We start from the raw sequence: 25,014 nt of genomic DNA, 5'->3' as shown, positions 1-25,014 counted from the left end.
TGACTAGAACAATTAAAAGTCATCCTAAATCGAATAAAAGATATAAAGATGTAAAATTCTAACCTGTTCTTGTAGCGTATACCTCCGACCAGGATCAGGGTCTCTTCCTTCCAACTTCATACGTACACGTCGCCATACACCAACTGCATAAGCATTTCTTTGTTGTCCACGACCGGATGAATTCACAACAGTACCTTGTAATGGTTGTGCCGTTTGTTTCCGTGGACTCTGTTGCCATATTGGATCTTGTCGTAACAACGGTGGCCTTTGTTGTTGTTTCACTTTTGATGACGTATTATATGACGTCATATCAATTTTAAACTTTAGTAGATCGTCATAAATGGGGCTTGTTAATTGTACAATATCTTCTAAGTTATGTAATGCCTTCTCTACATCATCTGCGTTCAAATCTTCTGTGGATCCAGACGTGTTATTATTGTTTAATGCGAAGAATGCTGCTGTTATTTTCTCTGAATATGAGTAATAACTTCGTAAGTAATCGTGTAAACCTTGCAGTAGACAACAATCATCGTTTTTCGAGATAGATTTTAGCAAGTTACGGATATCTCCCATTAAATGATGGTGCGTATTCCATAAATCTTTTAAGCTATCCACGGAAGCTTTTAGTAAGTCACGCACAACGCTTACATTCTCCGATTGGAGCAACATTAGCTGTTGGCGTGTAGCAATCATATCCGAGATCATATTCGAGGACTTTTTCACCCAACTTGCATCGATGAGATTTCCTTCTACAGGAAGTAATTCCATTAAGCTTTCCTCTGTCGATGAAATCGTGGACGTACATTGACTTAAAAGTGTGCATGCTTGTTCCCATTGATTTAGCAAAGCTATAAACGCAGCGTCATGAGACATTCCTTCTGAAGTACGTGTTCGCAACGCTTCATGATGTAATAATGCAGAACACGTGTTACCAACTTGCAAAGCCAACTTTTGTTCGAGTGTTAAACGATCTTCACGAATATTTACTGCGCATTCAAAAGCAGCCATAACATCACTTAACGCAGGGTTCGCTCCAGCAGCCCATTTTAATCGTTGTTCTGCACTAGATACCAACGAACGTTGTTGTTCACGTGCTTCTGTTAACCGTTGTTGCATCCCAAGTAAAGTTGACGAATTTTTTCGAAGTTCCATCATGAAATTCGATCGAATCACCGGTGATAAATTCGCTAGACCTGGTTGTAACATTATAATATCTTCATGCAACCAATAATGTGCAGTTAATTGTAATTGTAAACGTTGTAAGCTAGTGCGTTGTGCTTCAACATTTTGTTGTAAATGGCGTGCGATTTCACGACGACGCCATGAATTTTCGAGCGTAGAACTTAATCCAGATGCTTGAGCTAAAACATTGCTTGTGAAACTGCCACGTTTTAAGTGTGTATCGACAAGTTTACGGCACAGTTCTTCAAGGGGTACTTTATGCTCGGCTCCAACATCACGTTGTTCGATTTCGTTCGTTACATTCAGACCCATACGTTGTAGCAAAACACATAGCGCTAAGGCAATAATCTGTGAGGTGACTCCTAATAATTGTCGACTAACATAATCAGCTGTAAAACGATGGATTGGTTTGTTGAGACTTGCATCATCGTAAACTGTGGCCATACCAACGCCCTTAAAAGAGCAAGACATTTGTCCACACAATACAAAGAATTCGCTGATTGTTTGGATACGTTTTAATAAAAATATGTCATCCAAAACAGAACGAGTTTGATCCTTAAAAATGGGAGCCTGCAATTAAAATAAATGAATCTTAATTCCATGGAAAAAGCATAAGGAAGCGATGTACTTACACTCAGCGCTTTAGCTTCACGATATTGATCGACTTTCTTCCAGCAACTAGGTATATCCAATGAATTGAACGTGGATATCAGTGTGTTCGATTCCACATTTAATTTATCGAACAGTCCATTAAAGCCCATTAATAACATTTTTCCAGGCGTTAGCGTATCCGTTGAACCGTTATCATCTGATTGTGAATGCAACATGGCATCGTAGCGTGAACGTAACTGTGCTACAATACTTTGTACATTTGCTTGAGGTGACTGAAACAAATTTATTGGTTAGACTTTAGGCGATTTAGACTTTAGACGAAAGCACTCCTGCTGTTCTTAAACAGCTCCAAATGGTTCATGGAGTAGTGGCCGGGGATGGGCCAACCCATTTACGGTATCACACCGGACTCTATGGTCTAAGTGTGTCCCACCCCAGGACAGCCACTCTAACCTAACCTAACCTATCAATATTTCTAAGCGTTACATATTTGGGACTAAAGTTAGTACAAAAATGAATACTTACATCCATTTGCATAATTGTGAAACGTAAATGAATTTCTAATTGTCCAATTAATTTGGATAAAGGACATCCAACACTCAAAATTAAATCATTCAATTCATTTACAATTGCAATAACAGATGGCTCTTCAGTTTGGATAGTTTTCATTGCTTCCGGTAAAATAATTGTATAAAAATTAAAATTCAATTCTTGTAATCCTTTATAAATATTATTTGCAGTTTTTAAACAATTCAACATTGTCGAAACTTTATTATCATCCATTATCTTATTCGAATTCGAAGTATTACTTCCCGCTGTTCCTCCACTATGTTGTACTGGTATTAAATTCGAGAGTTCCGTTACTAAACTGCTCATTAGATGCATTTCATCCAGAAACCAATCACCTTCCATTGAATGTAAATCCATGAGTACATCTCCTGCACTTGCCGCAGCTTGTTCCATCATTAAAAATCGTTTATTTAGCGCACATAACGCGGTAATATTCACACATTCGAAAGCTTTAATAGCACCTTTCTCTAAACGTAAGAATGTTTGTATCGAATTCTTAGCTTCGATGTAAGTTTGATCTAAACGTGATCCAGAATCTGGTATACCTTCAGCCGTTAAACGATCGTAACTCTTTTTCAATTTAAGGTTAGCATCGTTAACAATTGTTTGTAATTGATAAGAAAACGAGACAACTTGTTGAACTAACGGATTATTTGCGGTTTCTGGTGCGAAAACACTATTAAATTGTGCTAACACTTCATGACAGACATCAACGGATTTAGTATCGCGAAGTATTTGACACCATTTTAAATAGCAAATCGAACGATGTTTTTCTAGTGAAGACGTTGGGTAATTACTTGCAACCGCTGCATACTGGCTTAATAAATCTAAACAGGAACGAATTAAAACGGTTTGTTGCTGAGCTAAAGTGGCCAATTCAACTTCTGATTGTTCGCATTGCGTAATCATTGAACTTTGTCCAGCATTCTGGAGGAATTCTTTAATTAGATCAAAAACTAAATGATTTTCATGATCTATAGGGAAGTTTAATTCTTGTATCCATTGTGAAAGTTGAGGTCCACGGATTGCGGCTAACGCTACCACATGCAGCTTAGTATGCTTCTCACAATCTTCAATTTTATCATCTAAATTCTTTTTGGCCAAATTGAATGCTTCATAAGTTCGTTTGTATGTTTGATAACGTTGTGGAAGCGTGAACAACGAATGTTTTCCGGTACCGATATTTGCTTCGGCTTCTTTAACAATTGCCATCTGTTGATGTAAATCTTGTAAAGCTTCTTCGGCATTTTGTACATTTTGATATTCTTCAATCCATTTTTTCAAATTTTTAATTACAACTATTATTTGATTTTCCATATCCGTCCTAAAACAAATTTTTAATTTTTAAACAGGCCCTCTTTAAGTAAAAACATGGACTAGATAAATTTTTCAGTACATACTTATTGTTAAGCCATTCCGTTTTCATTTCAGCACAGCGTACATTAAACATAGCGGTGGTCACTTCACGTTCCAACTCCCGTCTCGATTGTTTTGTAGTATTAGTTGAAATCGTTGATGCACTACCTCCAAAAACAGTGGTCGCAAATACACTTTCCCCACCAACCGTCCAATCAACCAGCGGATCATAAACAAATGCCTCCAATAGTGTGAGTAATGTCTCACGTCCTTTTTTCATTGTTCGCAACACGTGTTCACACGCCAATCGAAATATACCCTGAAAATTAAAAAAATAATTGTTTTAATAATATTCTAGAGGCCTATTTTGATATTTTATATATAACTATAAGAGCCTTATCATTTGCTCATAAAAGTATTCCACTTTTTCAGTTATGGCACAATTGAGTTGTTGAAGAAAATTTACACACAGTTTCAAAAAACTTTTTGTAAGAAAAACGAAAACGCTCGAATTGTATACAGAAGTTTTTAAAAAATTTAAGGTTTAAGCTTTTTATTTTAAAAGTAACAGTTTAATTAATTATCCAACAGAAGAAGTTACAGTAAAACGGTGAGTTTTATAATAAAAACATTTGGATTTTTGAATAAAAAATTACAATTAGTTTTTAATGATTTTCATAAACTAATTTTTATCCCTCTAACTTAATTTTGAAGTCTGTGAAGATACAAAAATGTTATAAATGTTAAAACGTATAATCAAAACATATTTCGATATAAAAAAGAGGGATACGAGAAAGTGAACAATCGTGTAGCTCTATACAAGCCGAGAAATCTTTGGATAAGTTAAGGACCCAAAGTCGTAAGACCCAAAATCAGGGTTAAAATATAAAATTTTAATTATTAATTTAAAAAACTAGCTACCATACAGAATTAAATAAAAACAAAATGTAATCCACAATCTTGTAATAACAAAGCCGATTTTTTTAAAAAAAAGTTTTGATTAAAAACATGATTTGTCCGTTATATTAAAATATTTATAAAAGGTGTTTCAAAATTAACGCAAGTTTTAAATTGAAGTTAATGACGAAGTTGTCGATTACAAAATTAGCATAAATAAATTCGACATTTCTGGGAATTTCTTGTTGATTTTGGATGAACATAAAGAAAATCGTCTAGTGCATTCACTTTAGATGTCTCCAATATTGCATAATTCTTAATGAAGTCTAAATAGCCTAGACGAACATAAATGTTGGAAAAGTGCCAATGGTACTTCTAGGTCTGCGGCCAGGCATAAATTATTTCAGAACGGTTGAGAATTCGAGAAATTGTTGTAAAGCTAGCAAACAAGTTTTTAAAATATGAATGTTATGGAAGGTGGATATGTGAGAGCAAGAGAAATGAAGGCTATTACTCGGTGATTTATTATAAAATACACAAAAATTTGAATCAAATGCAAAAAAATAAAAATATTTCCCATAAGGTTTATGCATCTTTCATCTTCTCTGTCACTGTCTAGCTCTTGCCACGAGGAGATGGACTCACTTGAGCCAGCCTTTCTTTGAAGATCTCCAGTCCGTTGACGTCAAAGCACTCTTGTTGTTCTTAAACAGCTCCAAATGGTTCACGGAGTAATGGCCGGGGATGGGCCAATCTTTTTTCGGTATTATAACGGATTCTATGGTCTAAATGTGCCCCATCCCAGGACAATCTACCTCTCCAGCCATTCTAAAATGAACGTCAAATACACGAACTAGTTCTAGACCTGTTTCGAAATAGATGTAGGTATAATTTTGAAGCACCCTGTATATGAAACTTGATAATCATTTTGTTTATTGACTTTAAACATTTTTTTATTATTTGTCCATTGATCGTCCATGTCCAACAACATGAATTGTTTGCTTATTTAATTGCTAATAATGGCCACGGTTCTAGTTTACTCACATTATTAGTGTTAGTTGTTTCTGTTAGGGTTTTGTAAATTCTTTAGAACCATTATTTCCATTTAGACAATTTTCATAAAAATTTTTACAAATATTATAAAAATAATATAAAACAAAATTAAATATTTAAATAAAATAAAATTTTTCATAAAAAATATGAAAAATACATCCAATAATTTTAAATGGCATTTTTATTTGAACATATTTTATAATAAGTATAAAAATTTCAAATTTATAGTCAATTCAAAATTATTTTTACATTCCAATAATTTTATTTCAATTTTATTTATTACAATATCATGATATTTCTGTACAGAGTGATCCAGTACATATTATTAATTTTCTGACTCTTATTTCCAAACTTTCATTCGCATGTTTGAAAATTTTAGTTTAAAAAACTAAAAAAACACACTTTATTGAATTTAAAAGTAGTGAGATGCTCTCTGCATTCATTCTTTAAATTAGCTGATTTGACAGGTATCGACCATCCCACGCTTTGTAGTCGCTATATACACTACTTGACTTTATTCTTTCGTTTCAGATTTTATTTAACGCAGTTTGGTTTTTTAGTTTTGCTAAGTTAAAAATTATGTACTCTTTGGGTAACAAAGTATAATTTAAAAAAATCTATTGACGTGCATGAGCTTCGACCTCACGACCTTCTGTATGATGGGCTGACACCATACTCACAAACCCATTCCCAACATAAAAATACTGTACATATTTCAAGATATGTACATATTTATTAAAGTAATAAAGATAAGATTATTCCTGGTGATTCTGATCAGGATATTGGGATAAAATTACTGTTTTGTCATCGAAGCTGATAAGTGTGCAAATTTTCAAGTTATTCAGAGACAATTAGAAGTAAGTTACAATTCGCTTCTAAGACTTTATTACATTGTTAGTATTAATATAAATATAAATAAGCATGATAAAAATACTTCACCCTGAAGGTATCAACATATGCAGACTTAATCGATCTTGTATATATGTTTTGAATGAATGTATGCGGTATTGGTGTAGGTGATGTTTCACGTGTGATGTTTGGTGTATAAAAACATTAAATACATATATTGTTTATTTCATGTCAGATTTTAAAATCACTTGAACTGAAGTAATTATATTAAAATTTTATTTATTATCTAAACTTTACGTGCACAATGAAATATCGACAAACTGCAATTCATTCCAACACACTATCAAGTACAGCGTACAGCCCACGCATTTTACATGCTACGGTTACGGCTTTGGTTAAAGTTACGCTTTTTAGATAAATTTATTACCATTTTATTAAGATCTATCACCTATCCTTATAGACCTGGAAACAAGCGTCTTCGACTTTACTAGAGACAATGCTCGATTTATCAGTAAGCTGAGTAACCCAGAGCTTATTATATCGGCAGATTTAGGAGCAGCATGATTAGATTATGAAAAGAAATGTCGACGAATCGCACTATCACAATTTTCGCAGGAAAATATTCCAAATATTTTAAAATTTACATAACATGACTTATATCTACTAGGAAACAAAAAGTATTTAAAAAAAAATTACAAATTTTATGAAATTGAATGTCGTAACTTTGACTTACAGGTTTAATGGACTTCGTACCTGTTCTCCATTCAGAATCCCTACTTTTGATAATGTCAAAAAAAATTTCAATACACATTTATTTTTAAACAACAAATATTTGAATAAATTTTGATGAACTTTCCATATAAAAATGATGTCATTTTAATACCAAAGTTCATTGTGATGATGTCCCTCTTCTAAATATAAACCCGATTGAGGAAATACTAATTGATAATTCGAGAACATTAGTTATACGATTTTTTTTTTTTTTAATTTTTTTCTTCATATTATTAATGCCCACATAATTGAATTTAATAAACCACCCAAAGGTCTTTGTTCTATTAGATCTCCTAAATTTCTCTTCCGAGATCTCTAAATCAAAACAAAAATTAACAGTTTAAATATTCCGAAGAATATGCTAAATAGAAATGAGATAGGTAGAAAAAAAAAATGTTGCCTCTCGCATCTTAAGTAAGGAGTCCGAAGGACTTCTTTAAGTCCCATTTGCGCAGGTATGCCCTACGCTGCAGCAGACTGCAGTACAAAACACACTAAAAGGTATTAAATAATAAAATAATAAATTTTATAGACTTGTCTATTTGCATAATAAAATAATTCAAAAATATTTTTGAAATTTAGCCAAAATTAGTTTTTCTAAAACAAAGCTAAAAATACAAAATTACACATAACTATCATTCATGTCCTTCGACAGCTAATAGATATCGACTGACTACGGATGGGGCTTGGGGTAGGATAATTTTCAACAACAAAATAAAATTATCTATTTAATGATTGTGTTTGTATAAATTGGAATTTATTTGTTTACCGTGACTGTACAACGGTATTTTTTGAATGAGTTATTTTTTTTGTTAAATGGAGAAAATTACTCTTTTTTTTTTTTTTAATAATTATTTATAAAAATAGTAAAGTATTATTTTACAAATCGGAAATAAATTGTTCTAAAATAAGCAATTTGTGTGCTCAACAATTTTGTTATTTTGGAACACGTGGATATTAATGCTTAGTCAAAAGTTTTTTGAACCATTTTAAAAACAGTCGCGTAACTATTGCTATCCATGTCTAGCCACAGACTGTACAACTGGGTACTTCTTTTCTGCAATTGATTTCAGAAATTTTTTTCTTGTTGGAATATGTTCAAAGGTATCCCCCGAATGTAAACCCATGTTCGAAGGATGCGAGCTTCAGCCGTCCTCTTAGAAAAGTCATTTTATCCAAATATTTCGTGAATCGTGCATCGTAAGACAAAATTAGTAGGGATCATTTTTGTAGATAATAAAATTTTCTATAACTTTTATTTGAAACTTTTCTCTGTATATATAAAAAAAAAATAAACAACTTTTGTTTGAAACATTTTTCCGTAAACAGCACTGTTTACCCATGAGAACTCAAATTAAGGCAAAACTTTGGCGTTCATTTTTTCCAAAACTATACAAGATAGGCTATTCGTTGAGTGCGTAGTCATGGTAGGGACAATAAAATCGATGCCAGCGCTTCCAGTGAAAAATTTTGGAGTTAAAGGGGTTTTGGAGTCTGTTATGACTAATTTGCAATTCTTTACATGTTAATGTTATACAAATGTCAAATTAAAATTATTGAAAAACACGAACTAATTAAACTTAATGCATTAAAAATTGTGAAAATAAGAAATCAAATTGAACAAATATTATTTTTCAAATGTAAATTATCATAATTATTTATTTAAATTTGTGAGACAATAATATTAAATTTTAAATGTAAGTCTTAAATGCAATCCATACAATTATATATGCATCCATACAATTCTATAATTAAAGTAGTTAATCGTTACTATGGAAACGAAACTCATGCACGGAGCGAATTAAAAATTTGCTGTTAGCTTCAACTAGTAGTCTTGTGAAATATTCTCAAAAAACAAAAAATTCTAGGACATATTTCCGAAAGTTTTCGAAAATCAAATAAATGGCGGCCGTAGAGCCGCTCATAATTGTATTGATTTTTTTAAAATATTCTAATTTATTAAAAATAATGTAAAGCACTGACATTCAAGCACTGACTGCAAACACAGTATTCAAACAATTAACTCAATCAATTGTTTAATTATATATTTCCTATTCAGGTAAATTGGACAGTTCTGAGCAGCTATTATCTTTTATTTTAAATTATTAGAAGAATATTTATTTAAATTTTTAATTATGGAAAAATTGGGTCTACAAAACATCAAAAATATCTTCTGAATTTCTGGTTTATCTCCCGGAATTTTGATGTGCCAACTCTATAGCTAAAACTGCCAAAAAACAATTTTTCTGTTTATGTACACCGAAAGATCTTTCATAAACTACGGCCCTGGTCAATTATTATATCAAACCATTATGCAACAAAAATGAATAGAATCCAAAAATAAAAAATTGGAACCATGAACTAATGAACAAATTTTTAATTAAAAACATATTACGAAAACAAAAATTTACTACTGACATTTTCAAGGTTTTTTTTTTTGTCTCGTTTTTCCTATAACCAGGAAAACTTATATCGACTATTCAATATTTGATTGGAAACTTAAGTACTACTACTATACAAAGAATTTTCATTACGGGAAAACAACATAATGAAACGATTCATCACACAATTGATTGATACATTGTAAATGAAAAGCTTTGGCTCCAACACATTTTTAATTCAGCCAACAGTGTTTGTAAGAGGGTGGTCTGTGCATATGTGTGTGCTAGTCTTCTTCTAGTGTATACTTTAACACATGGTTCATTCAATATTGTGAAAACCATCGACCCGATTAGACAACATTTTATCCACGATTAATTAGTAATTATTGCTTTTATTCAAACACGCAATAATTTCTTCAGTTTTCGTTTGTTATTGGTGCAAAATTTTATGTGATGTGAAAAATTAAGTGATGCGATTTTCTTTATAAATGAATTTTATTTTCGTGTAAATATTTTCAGTAAGTTTTAATTTTTAATCCATTTTTGGATCCAATGTATTTTTAAATGAGTCCCCAAATTTGTAATCTTTGAGTACCCAAATTTGTAAATATTTTTTAAGAATCCCTTTAAATAATCATTGGTGGTAAAACCTATAAAGAAAAGCGGTTTTTTAGATAAGAATTGATTAAAGTTACAATTGAATTTCAAGTACTGCGATTATATCTTTTTACTCTATCGATTTGAAATTTGGATATGTTACAGGTATTCATATTCTACCTGCCCTGGAAAATTCTGTTAATTTTCCCAATTTTCATCCAGGTACAGTGGAATAACGAAAAATTACCTGGATGCGAACAATAAAAATTGGGAAAATTAACAGAATAAAAAAAAGTTTTGATAGGTACCTTGGTTTTCGAAATATCGGCAGCTGAATAATTAAAGAAAATTTTCAATATTTTGAAAATTACACCAGATATCGAATAATTTTATTCTTACTTTTCATATTATATCGTCAAGTTATAACATAATTTACTATCAAATTTGAAAATAAACTTCAGTGTATACAGAGTTTTTAAACAATTAACTACTTATAAATCCAAATATTTAGATTGAATAGATTTAGGTCATAAACAAATCCTTTACCCGATAAATTTTTACAGCTAGAGTATTGTCTATTCTATTCAGAGTTTTTGATTGAATTAGTAAATAAAAGAAAAAGAATTCGTGTAACTCGTAAAAATCCAAATTTTTTTGAACTTTGGACGAATACAAATTGTTATGGATATGATTGCAACATAGGAAACGTAGAAGGTTGGTTTTAACCGTGTTTTAATTTTTTAAACAAACACAAATTAGATATTTACTAAATTTAAAGAAATTGTTTGAAAAAAGAAACGGTAATGGCCCGCGGGTGTCCAAGACCTTCGTTTTGAAGAATTTGTTTACATTTTTATTTTGAAATATAAATGTAAACATTTGTATTATTCATCTTCTAATATTGTTCTTTGCATTGTTAATATTCTCATCAGGATTCCCATAAATTTTTCCACAAAACATGATCTAAAAATAATTCATGAATTATTCTGATTTTTCATTATACAGAAAACCTGTTCCAAACTACAAAACCTTCACCTTCAGGTTATATTATACCATCAATATATTTATTAGAAAAATACCAAGAATATTAGATCAGGATCGTGTTCTAAGCCCAACTTGCATCAATTGTTAGAATCTCTCTCCAAAAAGCTTTTCTAGCATACTTCGATAAATTTTATTTACGTTTACTTCGAAATATAACAATTTAAAAATTCTTACATTCCTATATATTATAAATGTGATAGTAACTTTGTTTGCTTGTTACACTTTCACGTAAAAACTACGGAATGGATTTAAATGAAACTTGACAATAATATACATCAGAATTCACATTAATGTATCACTGCGCCATCTGTGAATATCATTGAAAAGTATAACTCAAGATTGCTGTAAAAAGAGTGAACGACATACAATTTATGGCCATCTGTTCAAACAGGGTTTTCTGATATACTTAATGCATTATGACTATTTTACATTTTTGTTTAATTGAAAACTTTTAGTTGTATAAAACAATCCCAATCCCTTTTTCGAGTGTTATGGAAGGGAGATAATTGAGACCAAGGAATACGATGGCTTAAACGCAGTGGGTTTTACTTTTAATCCCAGCGAAGCAGATGGGTATTATGCTAGTCGTTAAATAAAGAAGCTAAGAAGATAAATTTCGTATGGTTTAGTTATTTTAACTTAACTTTAACTTAAAATCGATTTGAAAAATGACTGAGAATTTGATATTCATTAGACTCCTCTTAATAGCTTGCCTCAATCTAAACTATGTAAAAATCCTATCAGTCTTGTTTCAGTTTTGCATCTTGTATCGATTTTTGAGTAATTTCGACTAATTGTCAGACATTTTAGGCTGGTCTAAAGTGAATATCTGGGGAGTCGCGTTGCGATCTTCAACGTTGAACTTATAACAACGTTGAACTACGAACTGATAATATAAACTAATAATCAAGTTTTTGGAAACAATTTGCAATTCTTTTCTATGACCAACTGTTCGGGCTTCAAAAGCGATAGATTGTTTAGACCGCTTAGATGTATAACTAAATACTCGTTTTCGTTGTAAAGTAATTTCCTTAGAACATTTTGAGAGAAATTTTCGGTACCATAAACATACAATATTTAATTAAAGCATTTTAAATGAATTAACAGATAAAAACAGATGTGTCCACTTTTAAAAATAACATTTCAATCCAATTTATCAATAGTGCAGTCAAGTCCGATGCATTTATAAATTTAAAATTTATTTCTTGAAATAAATACCTTTTTTTTTGCAAATAAATTAGAGTTTAAAAAAAATAAGCATTAAAAAAATTCATAATTTTATTGTAATATAAAATTCAAAGCGTGGAGTGGTAGATATCTGTCAAATATACTAATTTAAGAGCACCTCACGCTATGAATTTTATATTACAATTAAAACTATTATTCACTTTTTAGTGCAATAAAATTAAAAAAAAATCTAAAACGTGAAAGGGTTTCGATTCGATGACCTTCCGCGTGAGGAACGAGCACCCTAACCACAATACCATCTCATTTGTGAGATTACTATTAATATTTCAAGATAATATTAAAATAATAAAGATAAGATTATCGATCGTTTATCCTGATGCTCCAGGCCATGATACTGGGATAAAAAGTTAGTAAATTCTTGCATTGTGTTACATTATCGACTTCTAAGATTTTATATCATACAATAATCTTTTTTCTTGACACCAAATATTTTTGCTATGATTGATTAAAATTCAATCACAAACGAAATCTCGTTCATCAAAACAGTATAATGATTGATGCAAGGAATCTGCCCCCGTAATTCTTTCCCTTACTGGTTGTTAATATAGAAAAAACTAATGAAATATAAAAACAATTAATTATTTTGGCGACGTCAATCCACCAGGGAGTAGTTTATTTAAATATTTATTCTGTCCAAATAAAGTGGCGTGTTCAGTGTTCAGTTCACTCAATTGATTTGACCCACCCAGATTATTTTATTTAATATTACAAATTAATCAACAATTATTGTACAGAATGGCCTCTCCAAAAACGAATTTCTTTAGAAAATTTAGAAGGTTCATCCAAATCAGTTAAAACTTGAATGAATGATTCTCTAATGATTCCCGATCATATTTTCACAAGAACTTTGAAATTTATACAGATTAAAGTCACACCAAAGTTTAAGGTCATTAGAAGATAGAAATTAATTCGAGAAATCGGTCTTTTTATCGAATTTTGGATGATATATCAAAAAATATCCTTCCAATCATCAAATAAACACGATTTTTGTAATTTGTAGGTCAAAATGACCTTATGTACTGAGTTTTATCGAAGTTGGATACAGAAAATTTTGTTCGATTTTTTTGCAATTTTTTAAGGGGTAAGCCTTTGAAAAAGTCGAAAAATTCCCAAAAATTTTTTGGTTTCAGAATTTAATAAAACTCAGTTTATAAGGTAATTTTGACCCAAAAAATTCAATAATCGTGTTTATTTAGCGATTGGACTAATAGTTTATGAAAAAAACTACATTTAGGATCGATTTTTGACGTTATCTCGAAAACTATTCGACCAAATGTTGAATGAACGCGATTTTTGAATTTTTTGGGTCAATATTACCTTATAACATGAGTTTCATTCAAATCGGAAACGAAAAATTTTTCTCGATGGACACTTCTGATTTCGGATCTGATTTTCGATGGGCATTTTTAATATACAGAGATGATTCATCTTATCTCTACCCTCCATACGATGGGTGAAGGGTTAAAAAGATAAGATGCCCTAGAATACGCTTGTGAATTCAATTTCATTCAATCCAGTTGTTTTAAAAAATTTTCTCCCGATTAAAGCATTAAATCGTTTTAAATTTTTGTTTCAGAACTGGTCACACACCAAAAAAAAAAGGCAATAATGAATTTATAAACTGAACCAGTTTAAAAATGGATGAATTTCAATATCCACTAGATCCCAATAAATTCTATCCAATATCCCCCATTCCAATAATACCGAACCCTACATCAATAATACCCACAACACCCTCGTCTACGGGTTCCGTACCAATATTAGAAACATCACACATATTTTGGATGATAATCGACTCAACGCTTATGTTAATCATATTAAGTGGAAACATTTTAACAATTTGCGCTGTACACTTCAATCGTAAATTATCGAGAACGATTGCCAATCAATTTATATTAAATTTAGCGATTAGCGATTGTTTCGTTGGATTAACACTCCCCTATCATTTAATATTTTACTTAGATAACAACACGTTTGGACAACATAAATCGACATGTTTATTACGATTTGTATTAATCACGATGGCTTGTAGTGCTTCAATTTATAATTTAATCGCAATCGCGTTAGATCGATACATAGCGATTGTTTATCCATTGCATTATAATCGATACATGACAAAGAAAGTTTCAGTTTTGATTATAATTTGTGGATGGGTTTTATCAACAGCAGTTTCAACGTTACCCGTGTATTGGAATCGTTGGGACATCGCTGAAGAAGTCAAACATACACTAAACCAAGAGATTGAATGTGAATTACATATAATTATTCCCAAGTATTATGTAACATTTGTAATGGTGCCATATTTTGCAATTGTATGGGCTACGTTGTTTATTTTGTATGTTCGAATTTGGCGTGAAGCTGTACATCACGCGAAACGATTACGATCCACTACCAATTATTATCAGAATGGATTTCATAAACGTGATTGGAAATCTATACAGGTAATCATTTTTTTGCTTTTCTTTAAATTTCTCAAGCCTAGAAAATCCAGTTTGGAAAAAATATTGTGTAAATAAGATAAAATATCGTGTAAATAAAGCGTTAAAAGAAAATTTCTTTGAGCTTGCTTTAAATATAGGACTTGGTTACTACGAACACATAGCTGTCATGTCTAGTTCATATGTGATTGTGTCAACTACATGAATATTGTTGTTACTAACTTACAGTGAGTTTAAAACAAATTTATTGACCATTTTTATAAAATATAGCATATTTGTGTAAATATATATAACCATAATTAGTGCAGCCGAATTAGCAGTGGACTTAACCTAATAAACCTGCTCATGTGGTTGTGACAATCACATCAGTATTTTGTTATAATATTTATAAGTAGTAGAACCAATCTAAAAAAGATTGCTTAAAAATATGTTGCGTTTCAAAACAATAATATTTGAAATTTGTTACAGTATATTAATTTCATACAAACAACTCATGCGTTTGTGTCAACTTCACCACTCAACATCGTACGATAGTTGTATCACATTCGTTGCCCCATTTGCCATATTTGATCTCGCGATGAGGTTGAGACAAACTCATATCGGTTGATATTAAGAATTTTTTTTTCAGTACAGGAATTGCAGCTGTGCGATTTAAAATTACAATAAGTATGTAAAAAAGCGAATAATAAATTTATGTTCTTATTTAACCGTGGCTTTTTAACCATGGAATATTTTAGAAGACATGTCAATTTACAAGAAAGGTCTCTTTAGTAGTCCAATGACCAATAAAAAGGGATTTTAAGTTTGCAAATTTATTTTTTATGTAATATTCGTGATTCAAATTAGCACAAAATAAATATTAACTCAAGGAAATTGACTAATTTTTCGGTGTCTTTAAAATTTTAATATTCAAGAAAGATAAAAAACAAGTCTAATCAAAATTTAGAGCTCAATTAAAAAATTTATTTTTTTTAGAGAAATACGTTTTTTGAATTTTTAATTGATCTTAATTTTTTCAAATTTATGGATATTTTATTTGTTTATAAAGTTTTACTGTAATTTATAGCATACATAAATTTAACATTTGTTAGAAATATTCTTTATGAAATAAGCATATTAAAAACCCTTTGTTCTGTATCTTCTCCTGAGTCCTGACCGTGAAATAAAACTTGAGATAAACAGAAAGCCATTAATAACAGTTATTTAATAAATTCCTTAGGGATGCTTAGTAAGTATAACAAACTATACTTGATCAAAATTTAATAAAATTTATAAAGTTACCTTTCAAAATTTATTTTAAATTATAATTTATTATTTTATTAATAAATAAATATACAGGTACTTGGTTAGTATTTGCCGTGTATCTACCGTGTGTTTCAAAATAACAGTTTTTAAGTTCTCTAATATGGATTCTTTTATAAAATAAATTAATTAAAAAAATCAAAAAACCCAACTGCGTTAAATAAAAACTGAAAAGAAAAAAAACAACTTCAGTAGTTTAACCCAATCAAATCTAGCCCGATTAAAATTTTCCCAATAATGAGTACCAAATGTTCAAGTCGCTGTGTTGTAGAAGTCTCTAACTACTTTTTATACCATGTATATATGAAATATACATAGGATATTAAGTTTAGTCCCAAGTTTGTAACGCTTAAAAATAATGATGCTAGGAAAAAAATTTTGTCATAGGTGTTCATAAAATCACCTAATTAGTCCATTTCCGGTTGTCCGTCCGTCCGTCTGTGGACACGATAACTCAAAAACGAAAAAAGATATCGAGCTGAAATTTTTACAGCGAACTCAGGACGTAAAATGTGAGGTCAAGTTCGTAAATGAGTAGCATAGGTCAATTGCATCTTGTAAACCGTTAGAGATAGAACAAAAGTTTAAATGTAAAAAATGTCCCTTATCAAAAATTAAACAACTTTTGTTTGAAACTTTTTTTCGTAAACATCACTGTTTACCTGTGAGGGCGCCAATTAGGCGGAAATTTTATAATGTGTGCTATACTTGAATATCAGTTATGTATGTGTCACATGTTTGTATGTGTAATGTGGCAGAGTAATAGTAATCAAAACGGTCTATACATGGTATTTCAACAATTAACTCAGTCAATTGTTTGTTTTCACTTGTTGATTTTATAAATTAATTTTTATATTTTATACTTTTTAGTTAGGATTTTCAAATATCTTTTTAATGAGATCTCACTTAACATGGGTCTTCAACTTTCAATTTTTTCTTTTTCACAATATGGCGTTTGGTGGTCGCCATATTGGATTTTCATGACTAACATTTCTTCAGTGACTCTCGCAAGATTCAGATAATCGTTTGATCTCAAGTGTGCCACATAAACACATTACTACTGCTTTGTTAAACACTTATAAACTTATGGCCAGGTGGACGTTTTTCGAAAACCCAATGGCTTAAGGACTACTTAAATGTAATCTGGGTTTTTAACACTGTTAAAAACGATTTAATTTTATTTACCTGTGTAACTTTTAAAATGTGTTAAAAATCCTACTCAGTCTATCAAATCGTCCCAAAAATATCTTTGAGGTTAATGAATCTGTTCTTTTTAGGTAAGATCTTTTTGGTATGCGATATACCCAAAAAATATAAATCAAAAGATTTTTTATTTTTTTTATTTGCTTGAACACCTTGCTATAACTTTGGATGAGTCATAATCTTATAAGATTACATATTTGATTTAATTTTATGAATTTTTCGCAAAACAATAAAGGTCATAAAGTCATTTGACAAAATCATTTTTATATAATATAAGTTTGACCTTTGATATTAGGATAGTCTACACATGTTATTATGAAAATACTAATTAATTTTACATTATTCTAAATCGAGGGCCAGTTTACGTTTTGGCAACGTATTTTAACAAGGTCAGAAATTTGAGAACTTTTCGTATGCGAAAAAGTGGTAAAACGTAACATTAACAACAACATCTTAAATTTCTTATTAAAATGAGTTGCCCAATTGTAACCTGGCCCAAGTCCTATTATATTATCAATAGACCTTTTCATCGATTTGCGTTTGTTTCGGACACTTGTCAAAAAACTATTCCACCTAAGAAAGTTAAATATATTTTATATTTTTCAAACAGCGCTTTTTGACAAGGATAGAAGATATAAGATATGTCTTTACTTGATTGAAAACAGTCCGAAACAAAAAAGAATAATTTTGTAAATGAAAAGCCCTATCTATGTATCAAATAGCTTTCTCAATATTTTTTAATCAATATGACATTATTATAAATGCTTACATCACCTTTATCCCGTTTATCCCGAGTCTATGATACTTTATTCTGCATTTAAATCGTTTCCCTAATGATTTATTTTTAATTAGAATTTAAGTAGCTTTATCTTTCCTGGAAGTTTTCTTTTACAAAATTTATTTATTTTTGGTAGTAGGTAAACTCATTTAAATTTTTAAATGATAAAATTTTATTAAAAGTAATTAATTATTCAGAAAATTTAGTAATTTGTAAAGCTCATATATGTTTTTTCGACTAACAATAATGTAAGTATTCGACGCCGGAGACAATTGTTAAATTCGTCGTTAGTATTAAATACAGTGTTGAATTTACCTACGACTTAAAAATTAATAAAAAATTTGTTTTTAAGTATTAACTTTATCTAAAATGAATGATAGTCACCAACAAAAACAAACCAATATACAAACAAGCCTTTCTAGTTTTAAATGCGATAATATAAAAAATTTATAACAAAAAAAAAACTGGGCATCGCTAATAATTCTTTGAATTTTTAATTGACTACATTTTCCTAATCTGTCATGAATTAATTAACATTAACACGAATAGAAGGCTAACTAATTTTTTTTTTCGACAAAACTTTGGATTATCGCCACACCCTTAACAAAAAGTTAGTTTTTGTGCCGTTTTTGATGTAAAAATCGTTGTAAATGTCAAAGGTTTAAAAATAATAAAGTTATATCATGTTTTAAAATACGTTGATTATTAAATTATTAAAAAATTTTTTTTTTAATATTATTTATTTAATAAAATAAAAGTGTTGAAAAATTTGATGTGAATATCACACAACATCCGTATATACAGGGTGTTTATAATTGCCTGCAGAACTTTGTAGAATCCTGTATACAACGTATATACTGGGTGTTCCAAACCACCCGTCCAGGCTGATTATTCTGAATAGTTTTCAAAAAAAATTGAAACGAAAAAACACGTATCAAATATTTTTTGAAACTCTATCTAACCATACTAAAAACACCCTCCACCCTCAACCCCTGTTAGGGGTAGGGGGTGTAACTTGAAAAAATCAAAAGGTAACCCCTATTTTTTTCTGCAGATTTGAATTCTTCAGAAGAAAAGACAAACATTTTGTCTTAGAAATTTTTCCCGATTTTCGGTAGATCACGCTACAATCGACAAAAATCGTTCTTTTAGATTTGGCATTAGAATTGCAGTTCAAGTGAAGGCGAGAAAAGTTTTTTGAGTCGAGAATAGTTATTTTCAATTTTGTTTTTGTTTTTTTGAAGAAAAGACTATTCTGTTTTGTTTTTCATATTTTATTATGATTTAGAAAAATTATTTTTGTAAAAATGTTTTTTTTTATTTTGGAAAATCTGAAAAAAAATTAAATCTAAAATGATTCATATCTAATTCTTTCTAAGAGCTTTATTTAGTATCCTCCCAATTGTCTAGTGGTTTACCTCAATTACCGCAATTCGACATTTTCGCTTCTCTTTTATTTTCGTTGAATTTCTAACTTTTGTGTTGCTTTTGTTTTGTTTTTGTTTTGGTTCTGTGTGTTTGTGTTTTTATTTTTTTTTACTTTTTCGTTTTGATTTTTGTCATTGAACGGCGCAATTCTTATGCCAAATCTAAAAGAACGATTTTTGTCGATTGTAGCGCGATCTACCGAAAATCGGGAAAAATTTCTTAGACAAAATGTTTGTCTTTTCTTCTGAAGAATCCAAATCTGCAGAAAAAAATAGGGGTTTCCATTTGATTTTTTCAAGTTACACCCCCTACCCCTAACAGGGGTTGAGGGTGGAGGGTGTTTTTGGTATGGTTAGATAGAGTTTCAAAAAATATTTGATACGTGTTTTTTCGTTTCAATTTTTTTTTTAAACTATTCAGAATAATCAGCCTGGACGGGTGGTTTGGAACACCCAGTATATTAGATATTTTTAGAATCAATTTTTGGAAAAATTTTAAAAAGTTTTGATAGATCTAAGAGATATACGATTCAAAAATGTTAAAAATCGAATTGAATGAATTATAGCCCTATTTCCGGTTGATCCTAGAAGTTAATATGCTTATTTTTATAATACAATGTAATATGGGAGTAAAAATTTATTGAATAGATAAGTTATTTTTTATAAAATTTAAATAAAAAGAGCCTTGATGTGAGTATATGAGATGATACTTTAATTAACAAAATGTTTTAAACATTTTAACACTTAAAAATATAAATAAATATTATTTTAATTATAATTATTGTTATTACTTATTGAAATATTTACTTTAATAATTATTAATTTTAACAAATTTAATTCTTTTAATTTAGAAACAACTTCTCAATTTTCTAGTCTTATTGCGTTTTTATACCCTGTGTATATGTAATATATCAAAGTATACTAACTTTAGTTCCAAGTTTGTAACGCTTAAAAATATAGGTGTTTCATCTAATTAGTCTATTTCCGGTTATCCGTCCGTCGACACGATAACTCAAAAACGGAAAGAGATATCGAGCTGAAATTTTATATAGCGTGCATAGGACATAAAAAGTGAGGTCGAATTCGTAATTGAGCAACATAGGTCAATTGGGTCTTGAATCCGTAGGATCCATTTTGTAGACCCTTAGAAATAGAATAAAATCTTAAATGTAAAAAATGTTACTTATAAAAAATTTTGTTTGAAACATTTTTTCGTAAACATCATCGTTTCGTAGGACGATTCTCGAACACGACTACATCATCTCCACGACATGCATTATAAAAAGGAAGTGGTTTTAGTATAAAGTTCAAGAAACTTTGCATAAATAAATTTTTTTTTTTGTTGATCATGCAAGGTTATTATTAATTTTTGTTGTTATTAGATAATTAATTAAATTTTTATCATATTTATAAACAACACAAGACACCTTGTCTCTTTATTAATTACTAATTATTAATTAATATAGACATACAATGTTTAATTTAAAAGCATTCATCATTTTACAAAAAAATACAGTTGAGTACTGATTATTGATACTACGCTGTCATAGATTTGTTTGACTTCAAATTGAAAATTCTTGTCTTGAGATGAGTTCAATTCAATTACATTTTATTAATTTACTCAAATTTAAAAGAAAGAAAAATTATTATGATTTGTATATTTAATTTTGTTATGTATGAAAAATAATCAGAATACAACTGTAAAAATTATAATTTTATTTAGATATTTGAATGCTAGGTATGCTAATTAAATGTCTGTTTGTTTGTTAATGATGATTGAGTTAAGTTATTAATGTGTCTAGAAATGCTAATTATGTAGAAAAGTGTTTATATAATTCTAAGAAAATTATTTATATTTTCCTTTTACCATTTTAATAACTGTATTCAATTTTTTAGTTTTTTATTCAATTTATACACAGCTCCAAAGTATTAAAGTTTTAGAGAAAATGGACACCAAAGTTTTGTACTAATTTGCGCTTTCGCGGGTAAACAGTGATGTTTACGAAAAAATGTTTCAAACAAAAGTTGTTTATTTTTTTATAAGGAAACTAAGACCCAATTGACCAATGTTGTTCATTTAATAACTCAATCTCACTTTTTACGTCCTAAGCACGCTATAACGCTATAAAAATTTATATCTCTTTTCGTTTTCGTGTTGACAGACGGACTGACAGACAGAGATCTTCAGTTCGTTTTTGCCTCAACCTATCCACCTTCACTTATTATCTGTTCAAAATGATCTACATTTCTAAACGATCATTAACATTCCTATCGAACTTTTTCAATTTGTGAGACACCCTGTACATTCGATGTCAACAGTGAATAGCTTATTATTAATATTTTCGAAAGCAGAGACTTTCATAAAGAATAGCTTTTTGTCGTAAACCTTATAATAAACAAGTTTTCCATATGTAACCAACTTATGACACACTGTACATTTCGTATATGCAGATTATACAAATGTTAAACTGTTAGTAATTTAGTAAACTTATTTTCTGTTTCAGGTAGTACTTTTGGTACTTGGCTGTTTTTCAATATGTTGGTTACCGTATTTAATTGTGGCATGTTTCGAAGTAACTGACAATGCAGATACAATATCAGATACAACAATCACATACAAAACTGTGTTTTCATTGGCCATGATCAATTCTGGAATGAATCCAATTATATACGCATGGAAGAATACAGGATTTCGTACAGCATTCAAACGTTTATTAACATGTCAAAGTCCAGACTGTACCGATTACAATCCAAGTTATCGTAATCAATATGTACACAACAATAATTCATCAACAATCAATAATCAATCTCAAAAAATTACTACAATTCATACAAGTGATCCGAATTTAACACCAAACATGTTGTCAACTACAGTTAATCAGTTACCAGTGGTGACAACCTGTACTACTTTGAATGAGGTGATCAGTGATGATGTAATAAGTGATAAAATAAATTGTGATATTGTGACTGTGAATGAAACACAAAATGGTTCCAAACCGACCCAAAATACTGAACTTGTTTTATATTCAAACGGTTTAAAACATAATAATAGTACGTTTACGATAATTACAAATACAGAGAGTGATTTAGAAGAAACTGTTACGTAATTTTTTTTTTTTTTAATTGAGAAAAACTTCTACCTGAACGATGAAAAGTGTGCAAAACTTCACGGAATTCAAAGAAAGTGAGTCATATGCTCGCAAAAAGTAAAATAATTTCGAGAGTAAAAAAAAGGCCGCCATTTTTAGTCGAAACGAAGAAAATGGAGGGAAAAATTTTAAAGCAATGTTTGCTTGAAAAGCAACATTTCAAATAATATAAACATTTATTACACGTTAATTGTTTAAATACTCATTATATCATATTAATGTTTGAAGTCTATAAAATATTATATCAAACAAAAGTTGTTGATTTAAAAAAAAGAACAATTTTGAAGTGAAAACTTATTTAGGCGCTTTAGACTATTAACTATTAATTAAGTGATTCTGATACTTGATAACTTCTGATTACTTTTCATAGATGGCATTTTTTATTATTTATAATAATTTTTTATACAAACGTTACTAATTTTAAATGGACTTATACGGTGTGTTTTTAATAGACTTATACGACGGATCCTTTTAAGATAACGAAGAATTATGTGTATTAAATTAATATAGAACAATTTGAGAGCGCTTCATTTGAAGGTTAATTCGCATTCGGGAATATTAGAGAAAAACACTCGGAATCGAGTATGTACACCAAATACAACATTCGTCCCATCACTACTGTATAAAATGAATAATGTATGAAGATTAAATGAAGCAGAAATTACGACTTTATGCATAAATGACAATTTTTTTTTTAGAATTATTTTTCATTAAATATTCTTTGATTTGATCCCAAAGGAATCCTTTGTAAAAAGATTTTTATTACATTTGTTTGTAAAGACTTTTTATCTGTTTTGAAATTACTATTAAAAAAATCAATTTTATTGTATCAATAAAATTTATATTATTTAACCTTTAAGTACTCACATCAAATCAATTTGATTTAAAAAATATCTTAGCGCTCAAAATCTGATATGATTTTTGAAATCAGCTGGGAAAATAATAACACTTGACGATTTTGTTGCGAGAGATATTTAAGTAGGTAATTAAAGGTTAAATTATCCGTTACTAGTGTAACACTCTGTACATATTTTTAAAATAAAAAATAAAAGATATTTGAACAATGTTTGATAGAATAATTAAAAATGACATTGGCAGACATGGGCGTACTCAGCTTTTAGTTCAAGATGACCTAAATCAAGATTTTAATCCTAAAAGGGATTTCAATCTTAACATACTTAACCAAATAAATGTAAGGACAGTACAATTCTCGGCTTGAACGTCTACCCAACCCACCCACCCCCCTCAATACGCTCATATTGACAGCGACATTCCATTGTTTATTTTATTTTCTACTGGAAAATTCATTTTAATCTAAAATTTTTCCTCATATCTTTCCCTAAGTATATCAAGATTATATGATTAGCAATTTTAGTGGTGACAGCCTGTTTTGGTGGTAAAAATTTACGCTTTTATTTGAATTTTATTTTTTTTATGAATAATTTTGTATTAAACGGTTTTTTTTTCTAATAAAATTATTTTAAAACTAGCAAAAACATTTTAATTAATATCTTAGACCTTGAATTTAAAAGTTTACGTTTTGAGCTATGATTTGTCACACAATCATAGTCCAAAATTTTCAAGTTTTTGATGAAATGATGACATGGGTGTTAAATGGTTCCTAAATCTCCAGGAAACTAGGCGTATTAATCATTCGTTAATAATAAAATTAACCCACTTTTTAATTGTCCGATTAATTCGAGTAGGGTACCCCTTTGTAAAAATCGAAAAATTCACCAAAAATTTTTTGGTTTCGGAATTGGATGAAACTCAGTTTATAAGGTAATTTTGACCCAAAAAGTTCAATAATATTTGGCGATTGGGCTAATAGCTTATGAGAAAAACCATATCTAGGATCGATTTTTTTATGCGTTATCTCGAAAACTATTCAACCAAATGTTGAATGAACGCGATTTTTGAATTTTTGGGTCAATAATACCTTATAAAATGAGTTTCATTCAAATCGGAAACGAAAAATTTTTTTCGATTTTTTACAATTTTTTTAAGGGGTACCCCTTTAGTAAAAATCGAAAAATTCACCAAAAATTTTTAGGTTTCAGAATTTGATGAAACTCAGTTTATAAGGTAATTTTGACCCAAAAAATTCAATAATATTTGGCGATTGGGCTAATAGCTTATGAGAAAAACCATATCTAG

At 29.7% G+C, this 25,014-nt stretch overlaps 2 protein-coding genes across 3 annotated transcripts in view; one reads left to right on the top strand and one right to left on the bottom strand.

Annotated features, from left to right (window-relative positions):
• LOC123298144 (serine/threonine-protein kinase SMG1) overlaps positions 1 to 25,014 on the bottom strand; it is a 36,438-nt gene that overhangs the window by 2,102 nt on the left and 9,322 nt on the right. For both annotated transcript variants that reach the window (XM_044880060.1, XM_044880061.1), the window contains exons 3-6: positions 3,765 to 4,039; positions 2,320 to 3,688; positions 1,815 to 2,066; positions 64 to 1,752 (exon numbers count right to left, since the gene is read on the bottom strand). In XM_044880060.1, the coding sequence (XP_044735995.1) occupies positions 64 to 1,752; positions 1,815 to 2,066; positions 2,320 to 3,688; positions 3,765 to 4,039 (3,585 nt within the window). The remainder of the gene's footprint in view (positions 1 to 63; positions 1,753 to 1,814; positions 2,067 to 2,319; positions 3,689 to 3,764; positions 4,040 to 25,014) is intronic.
• LOC123298145 (histamine H2 receptor) lies at positions 14,139 to 23,059 on the top strand. Its single transcript, XM_044880062.1, has 2 exons — positions 14,139 to 15,001; positions 22,213 to 23,059. Exons 1-2 carry the CDS (start codon positions 14,198 to 14,200, stop codon positions 22,813 to 22,815), a joined length of 1,407 nt encoding a protein of 468 aa, XP_044735997.1. The 5' UTR covers positions 14,139 to 14,197; the 3' UTR covers positions 22,816 to 23,059.

The sequence above is a fragment of the Chrysoperla carnea genome, chromosome 4, assembly GCF_905475395.1.
Source record: "Chrysoperla carnea chromosome 4, inChrCarn1.1, whole genome shotgun sequence".
In the NCBI taxonomy this organism is placed as follows: domain Eukaryota; kingdom Metazoa; phylum Arthropoda; class Insecta; order Neuroptera; family Chrysopidae; genus Chrysoperla; species Chrysoperla carnea.
This window is presented reverse-complemented; position numbering and strand designations above follow the sequence as displayed.

Bases quoted from the DNA above. Each gene is read 5' to 3' on its own strand.
- LOC123298145 (XM_044880062.1), top strand. From the start codon at position 14,198: ATGGATGAATTTCAATATCCACTAGATCCCAATAAATTCTATCCAATA. The intron at 15,002-22,212 runs GTAATCATTTTT...TTTCTGTTTCAG, and splicing joins GTGATTGGAAATCTATACAG to GTAGTACTTTTGGTACTTGG.